The sequence below is a fragment of the Monoraphidium neglectum genome (genome assembly GCF_000611645.1).
Source record: "Monoraphidium neglectum strain SAG 48.87 unplaced genomic scaffold scaffold01134, whole genome shotgun sequence".
NCBI classification, from domain to species: Eukaryota; Viridiplantae; Chlorophyta; class Chlorophyceae; order Sphaeropleales; family Selenastraceae; genus Monoraphidium; species Monoraphidium neglectum.
Genome location: NW_014012494.1, coordinates 1 through 7776, shown reverse-complemented (window position 1 = coordinate 7776; position 7776 = coordinate 1). Strand labels below are relative to the sequence as shown.

The following is a 7776-nucleotide window of genomic DNA, read 5'->3' as shown; positions in this document are numbered from 1 at the left end:
TCACACACACACACACACCTGACGGCCCTGCACGCTGATGCGCTTGCCGACAAGGCACGCCACCCCTGCTTCACTCCCCCCCCCCTCAACCCCAGGAACTCCTGTCCATCCTGCCGCGCCTGCTGCAGCTGGCATCCGCGCCTGACGTGCGCGATATCATGGGACCCCTGAACGTTGCCGACTACAGGTCGTTGCAGGCAGAGCGCCGGGAGGCCGAGGCGCGGAAGCGGCAGCACATGAAGCGCCAGCAGCAGCGTGACGCGGCGGCGGCGGCGGCGGCGGCGGCGGCGACGGCGGGCGTGGCGGCCGCCGCAGCGACGGGCCGGCGGTCGGCGGCCGTGCTTATCGGGCCGCCGCCGGCGGTGGCGCAGGCTGTGGCGCTCAGGTGCTGAAAAAGGGCAGAATTGGAGGCGCCTCCACTACCCTCCACGTCAGAAAACAGGGAGTCGGTGCAATATACGTGGCACTGACCTGCCTGAAACCGACACCCATACAACGGCCTGCATCTCACTCAAACTGTGGTGATGCCTTCCTGAACTCGCCGCCTGCATACGTCACGGCGTCACTGCGCGGCCTGCACAACGCACCCGCGTGCGTGTAGCGGCATTGCCCAAGCCAGGCTTGTACCCCGCCCCTTCTCTTGAACCCGCGCTGACATCAGCTTGCAGCACCGTGCACTCGCCTGTCTGCTCGCACAGGCGCGCATGTGCCTGCCGAACTGCCACTGGGTTTGCGGGCCGCGTGGCCATGCAGCCGCCGCGCTCACGCATCAACTGATTTGGGTGCTGGCCAGGCCACCCCTGCATCACGCACTGACAACCAGCAGCACGCCGTTGAGGCTCCCCTTGTTGACAGCTCGAGCGTGAGGGGCGCCGCCTTCCATCTTGTGCTCTGTGAATCTCATGTGTATGGCAGCCTGCTCAGGACTTTCCGCCCATGCGCTTCGACACGCGAGCGCGCGTTGCACCCGCCCCCTGTCCCTACCCCACCTTTTATGACGGTGGCTCTCATTACGAGCGTCGCACTACCAGGCAGCGAGCAAGCCCTGCCACCCCACCCAAACGCACGCGCCTGCTCGCTCACGTGAGCCTGCACGCAATCATGCACCCGCTCACATACATCATGTGTCATGCGCATACGCCGCTTCAATCATGATAACCGTGGCCGGTGAGCTCTTTACGGCCTGCTGCTTGCAGGCTCATGCAGCCTATCTGCTCTCCACTCCCAACGCAACTTGCAACGCAAGCACCACACACAGGGCCAGTTGCGAGGCGTGGCGGCCGCGCCTCCCCGCCCCCCGCCCAGTGCGTTCAACACTGGGTGCCCCGCTTTTGCACTTGATCAGCGGCACGCCGGAGGGCCGCATTCATTTGAAGATCTGGTGTATGCAAGAAGCAACGCACCATCCTCTCCTAGCCCATTTTTGTCATCCCTCTGCTAGCCCATTTTTCCACCATTATCCGCTGCACAGAGATTCAGGCCTCGATGGCTCGACCCTTTGGGGAGATTGGATTGTGCCCCGCGCCCAGCCCCGGCTCGCTGCCGATGCCGCCGACCGCCGCCGACCGGCGCATGTGGCTGCCTGGCCAGATACTTCAGGGATCAATTGGCGGCTCCCTGCCGCATGCTGGTTTGCAGGGCGTGCTGTAATGAAAGGCTTCTGTTTTTACCGGGCAGACAAGACCTGATCAAATCTGTTTCCACATGGGGCACGCTGTTTTAAACCAAAAGTTGCGAGAGTGCGTAGGTGCCCTCTTATCAGTGAGTGGAAGCACGTGCATCTGTGGAAGCCCCGCTGGTCGCGGCACGCCAAGTCAGCGTTTGCCGGCATCAGATGGGCAGGCATGATCGCAGGGCGCGGCCCGCCGGCGCAAGTGGTGTCCCGCCCGCTGCATCCTGAACGGAACATCTCCGGGGCTCGGCGCTCCGGCGCCCGTGGGTGCGCCAACGGCCTGGCGTCGCGTCGTTGAGTCATGCACCACCGGCGCGTCCGTGCTTGTGCTGTGTCAGCGCTGAGTCAGCGGCGGCCGAGCAGCTCGACCTCGAACTCGAGGGTTGCGCCGCCAGGGATGACGCCGCCGGCGCCGCGGTCCCCGTAGGCCAGGTCTGCGAGTGCAGGCAGTTTAAGGCAGGTTTGGGCAATTATGGGCGGTTATGGGCGGTGTTGAGCGGTTTTGAGCGCGGGCTCGGGTTGACGACGGAAATTAGGGGTGGTTTGGGGGTTAGTTGCAAGTGGTTTTGGGTTGGGGAAGTTGGGGCGGACAGAGGTGGCGTTTGGGTGGTACTGGGGTGGGCTAGGTGGCGAATGGGGGCGCGTCTTGGGTTTTGACGGCGTGTTTTGGGGGGGAGGGGGGTGGAACAATAAATGTGGGGAATTGGAGGGAGATCAAGGAATAGTGGGCGTTTCAGGTAACCAGGTGTTAGTGCGTAGCCGGCTGCGGGGGTTTGATGAGACGTGACAGAGGCAAGCAAGTCAAACGCACTGCTGATTTGCAGTCAATCACCACTCCCGCCGCTCCCCCAGGCCGCGAGCGCCGCGTAGTGCATGACGGTGGGCGGCCCATACGAACGCGCACAGAGGCTGGCCGACTAGACCGGGGCTGGCTCAGTGATGCGCGCGGGTTGCCCGAACAGCGCCCCGCCGTCCCCTGCGGCGCGCGCACTCGGACAGTCATTTGCGGCGTCGTGCCCCACGCGCCGCACCCGAGGGGATGACGAGGAGCCGCTTGCCGCCCTCCTTCATGGGGGGTATGCCCTCGTCCCCCAAGATGCCCAGGTCCCAGCCCCTGGGGGTTATGTTGGGGAGGGATGCTGCAACGATTATGTTGGGGAAGGATGATGGCATTGACAGGGAGTGATGGGGGAAAAGGAAGAGGTGGGATGGCAGGCATGTGGTAGAGGGCAAGCCGGTGATGATGTGGTGTGTAGATATATAGTGAGGGGCGCGTGATGAGGAGTACATCAATGAAGAGCGGATGATATCGATGCCTGATGAGGAGGAAAATGTTGAGGACAGCAAATTCTGGGGAGCCCGGGGGTGGAGGGCAGGCGATGATGCACCGGGCGGTGAGGGAGGGCGCGGAATGGACGAGAAGGATTGGGGTGAGAGAATGGTATGTGAAGGCAGCGGGGCCAAGGTGCCAAAGGCATGGGGCTCAACCGGGAGTGAACAGGGGCCGACAGAGGTGGGCAGGGCCAGGGCGGCGTGTCAGAAAGCCCAGCGTTCGCATGACAACGGGGTTCGCACATGCTCTTTTCGCGCTCTTAGGCAAAAGTAGCCGCCGCGGCGGGGCCAGGCGCTGCTGGTTGTTCGGGTCCGCGGCCGTTGGGGGCCCGCGCGTCCGTGCGGGTGCACGGGCGGGAGGTGTGGGTGCGGGTGTTGCCGGGCCCATGACTCACCGGATGACCTCACGAGCACCGACCTTGGAGGGACCAGGGGGGGGGTGCATTGGCATTAACGGCAGGTGGAGGGGCAGGAGGGGGGTTTGGGAAGTGGGAGGATGGAGGCGTGCGCATGTGTGTGTGCCTTGGAAGGGGAGGAGGGGATTGGAGTTTGTCTGCTGCGCGATGCAAGCACTCAACGGTGAGGTGACGTGGCGATTTGTGAGCAGGCAGGGGAGACGTGCCGCGAACGGGGACGTGCATTGCTCGCTCATCACTTGGACGGTGGTCCTAGCTTGCCTATGAACATGCGGGGAGGCTTGCACATGCACACACACACACACACACACACACACACACACACACACACACACGCGTGCGCGCGCACACGCAGGCGCAAACACACATACACACAAGAACAAAACACACACACACAAACACACACACACGCAAATACGCACACAGCCCCCACGCTGTCAGCCGACGTTAGTCTAGAGGCCAGGACGCGGCATGATGTGCGGGTGACTCACCTTGAAGGTGAGGGGGCGGCCGCGGGTGTATGATGAGTCAAACACCTTCCCATTGGAAGCCAGGCGGCCGGTGTAGTGGGCGCGGATCAGGGCGCCTTTCACGGGCTCCTTGCCGGTGCCCTCGGCGATCTGAGAATTTGAACGAGCATTCAAACGGCGGGCGGCGGGATCTGTGGGGGGTGCGCGTGCGATGCTGGGGGGGATGGGGCCCGGGGAGTATCGAAAATGTTGATGCGAATTCATGGTGGAGGCGCATCGGCGAGGCGGGGCGGGGCGGGGCCCCACTGTCATACCTCGCAGTACTTGAGGCCTGATGGGGTGTCGATCTGCGTGCGTGCGGCGCGGCGCGGCGCGGCGCGGCGCGGAGCGGCCGCGGCTTGTTGGCGCTGGGAGGCCTGCAGCAAGGATAGGACTCCCTTCAAACATCTGCGTGCCGGCGCTGTCGTTCTGCCTCGTCGCTCGCCCCAAAACCGCTAGAGCTGCTCAGAGCGGTCACCGTATGCGATGTAGGATCCTGAGTTTTCGCGGGGCCCCGGCTTGAGCTCACCAGGTCGGTGCACGCCGCCTCGGCGGCCGCGAGAGGCACGCGCACCAGGCCCGCGGCTGGCGCTGCCGCGATAGCCACCAGTGCGGCACGGCGGGGCACAGCGGCAGAGGGCGGCTGCTCGTCGTGCTTGGCGGCGCGCGCCGCGACGGGGCGGCGGACGCAGACCAGGCGGGCTTGTGATGCGGTGACACCGGCGTGGACGTGAGCCTTTGAACCCATTGACAGCGCCATTGCGTTTGCTTCAACGGACGCTGATCTCCGGATCTCGCGTAGCAGCACGCGGCTTGTGGGCCTGTTATATAAAACGCACAAACTTGCAGCTATCTTGTATATCAGCGCTGAATCCAATGGCTGTGAGCAGAAGGTGACCGACGTCACCGTCCGTTGACTGCGGTACCACTCCAATCAGCGCCAGCGGAGCTGCCAAGGGCAACCACGGGTTATTTACCATCTGAGTCGTGTGAGATTACCAGTGGCTGCATTGAAGTTCTATTATAGCAGCCAGGGGCAGCAGGTTGTGGTAGAGGAGTCAAGGCGCAGCCCGGCGTCTCTTCCCCATGGCGCTTCGACGTTGAGCTGTGCGGCTTGGGCCAAAGACGGCGAAGCGCTGCACCTGCGGGGCCACAGGAGAAAGGGCAGGCGGGCAAGCACCGATCGACGGCGGCTGCTGGCGCCGGATGTGGCTTCCCAAGTACAACTTGATTGGAAAGGGTTGCGTGTGGGAGTGCGCATGCGACCGTCGCCAGCGGAGTCAAGCGTGACCCACGGCGACCACAAACTGCTAATATGGTTGTCGCAGGGCCCCTGCCCCAAGCCACTAGGCCCTCGCACCCAAGCAATCCCGAGCGCCCCTCCGACTATCCTGCCGTCACCCGGAGTCTCTGAGCACTCAGCAGCAGTGCCTGCGGGCCCATGCAGACGCAGCTTGCTGGCTTGTTTTTCCGGCCTGCGACGTTTGACGCGGAGATCCCAACACGAGCGAACAGCTGTGCAGCTGATCCTGCCCAGCTGGATTTCCAGTTTTTGTGAGGATGAAGATTACGCAAAAGCCGTACATGAAGGTCATGTCATCACTAAACGTGTCATTGGATGATTAAGCAGTACGGATGCACGTGACAATCGCAATTCACATTGTGTTCTTCTGGCAACCTTCAGAGTGCCCCGCGGCCGCCAGCCTACGGCTGCGGGGCCGCCGCGGCCTGCCCGTTTACGGACGCTGCATGCGCCTGCGCCTGCTGCTGCGCCTGCTGCACCAGTGCTATTGCCGTCGCGGTCTGGTTCATGATTCTCTGGAACCGCGCCCGCGTCTGCGGCCTCGCCACCGCCCCGCACGCGGGCCCGTCGCCACCCATACCGTCGCCGCCAGCCGAGGCCCCCGCAGCCGCGGAAGGCGGCGGCGGCGGTGGAGGCGGGGTCGTGGTGAGTGCCCGCAGCATTGCGGGCAGAAGAGATGCGTCCCAGCTGCTCCTGGCGGGGGGCAAAGGCAGCTGCCCAGCAGCTGCCTCAGCAGGCGCGCCCCCACTGGGCGTCGTGAGGTGCTGTGGCGGCCGCTCGCTAACAAATGGCTCCGCAGCCTGGGCTGTGCCTTTGGCGATTGCGGGCGCTGATCGGGCGCCCTGCGTCGCCGCCGCCGGCAGGGCGCCTGCAGTCGCGTGCGGCTGCGGCGGCCGCGGCTCGCCGGTTGGCGGCCGCCTGGGGGTCGGTCCCCGCGCAGAAAGCGCCGCGGCAGTGGACCCGCCGTCGTCCAGAAACTTGGCCGCCTGCACCAGCAGGTCAAAACCCTCGTCCCTTCCGCCGCCGCCGCCGCCGCCACTGCCAGCGCCGCCGCCGCTGCTGCCGCCGCTGCGCGCAGCAGCCGCAGCCGCCACAAGCTGCAGGGCTGGCACTGGCAGCGCGGGGCGGACGCCACCCTGTGGTTCCTGCAGCGTCGTTGCCTCGGGCTGGGCGAGGCGCGGCCAGGCGGCTGGTGGGGGATCCGGTCTGTGCTCCTGTGCCACATCCAACGCGGCGCCCTGCACAGCTGCTCTCAGGCTGGCGGGCGGCCCCATTTCACCTTGGCCCTCAGCATGGTGCTGCCCGGGGCTGTGAGTGTCTGCTGCGGCGCGCCCCGCCTGGTGCCCGCTGGCCTTTGTGTCGCCGGCTTCCGGCTGGCGCGCGGGCTGCTGCTGCTGCTGCTGCTGCTGCTGCTGCTGCCGCTGCTGCTTTGTTGACGGATGCTGCTGCTGCTCCTGCTGCTGCGGTTGCTGCTGCTGCTGCTGTGGCAATGGGGATGAACTCAGCACAGGCTGCTGCTGCTGCTGCTGCTGCTGCTGCTCCTGCTGCTGCGGTTGGTGAGGTTTGGCAGGGATGCCTTGTGCAGCAGCAGCCCCCATACCGTCTGTTGCGGCCTGCGTCGGCAGGGACGCCTCTGTGTGCTGCCGCCCCCGCTTGGGCGGCCCCGAATCCTGCTTCTCACTGTCGACAGTGTTGGCAACTACCAGCTTCCCCTCGGCTGGATCCCTGGAAAACGAGGCAAACAAGGACTGCTCCCGCCCGCCGCGGCTGGCTGCATGCGGCAGGCTGCTCGCCGCCTCGCCAGCCGCCTCGCCCGGCCCGCCCCGCTCGCATGCTTCCAAAGCGTCCGCGTCCGCGACCGCCGCCGCGGCCGCGGCGGCCGCGGCGCCAAACCCCCTGCTCGCGGCTCCGGCGTGCGCGGCGGCACCGGCCCTGCTACTCATGCGGCAGCTGCTAGCCTCTGTCCACTGCAGCTTGGAGGAGCGCGCCCCCTCGCCGCCGCCATACGCCATGGCCGCGCCGATGTCCGGGCTGCCCGCCCGGCTGCCAATGCCCGACGCCGCCCCCGGCGCGCCGCTGCTGCTGCTGCGCCGGATGGAGCCGTTGTGGGACGTGAGGCCGCTGCGAGGCTGCGGGGCCGCACGCGCAGCGCGGAGCCCGCCGGGGCCGCCCTTTTGCTTGTGGTGGTGGTGCTGCTGCTGCTGCTCCTGCTGCTGCTGCTGTTGCTGAAGGCGGTGTGCTTGTTCGATCTCCGACATCCGCGACAGCAGCAGGCGTACCGCGGCGGGGCCCGTTGCGTTTGCGGGCGGCGGCAGCTGCGGGCGGGATTCGATTGGCGGGCGGTTGGCACGTTGCATTATGTGAAGCAAAGGTGCACTATGCGACAGCGGTAATGCGCACCCGGCGTCACAGCGCACCCGCATGCGTGCCTTAGGTACTAGAGCGCGCGTGGTTGCTTGAATTCCCCACGACCGCTTGGAGTTTTCAGATCTCCCAGAGGCCCCCAGAGTGCGCAGCCGCCCCCAACTCACCCCTTGCGCAATC

General features: G+C 65.7%; 3 protein-coding genes across 3 annotated transcripts in view; 1 reads left to right on the top strand and 2 right to left on the bottom strand.

The window, feature by feature from the left end:
* The window catches only part of MNEG_6771 (putative domain small phosphatase), a gene marked incomplete at both ends in the record, with an annotated part of 2615 nt that extends 2223 nt beyond the window's left edge, over window positions 1-392 (top strand). Inside the window, one exon of the mRNA XM_014044755.1 lies at window positions 96-392. Coding sequence (XP_013900209.1) covers window positions 96-392 — 297 coding nt within the window. The remainder of the gene's footprint in view (window positions 1-95) is intronic.
* A 1625-nt stretch (window positions 393-2017) lies between these two features.
* MNEG_6770 (FKBP-type peptidyl-prolyl cis-trans isomerase) lies at window positions 2018-4689 on the bottom strand (the record flags this gene model as incomplete). Its single annotated transcript, XM_014044754.1, has 6 exons — window positions 2018-2106; window positions 2704-2786; window positions 3400-3422; window positions 3912-4040; window positions 4205-4297; window positions 4459-4689. 6 exons carry the CDS (start codon window positions 4687-4689, stop codon window positions 2018-2020), a joined length of 648 nt encoding a protein of 215 aa, XP_013900208.1.
* A 944-nt stretch (window positions 4690-5633) lies between these two features.
* Window positions 5634-7589, bottom strand: MNEG_6769 (hypothetical protein; the record flags this gene model as incomplete). The annotated part of the gene is made up of 1 exon (XM_014044753.1): window positions 5634-7589. One exon carries the CDS (start codon window positions 7587-7589, stop codon window positions 5634-5636), a length of 1956 nt encoding a protein of 651 aa, XP_013900207.1.
* Between the last annotated feature and the right edge of the window lie 187 nt (window positions 7590-7776).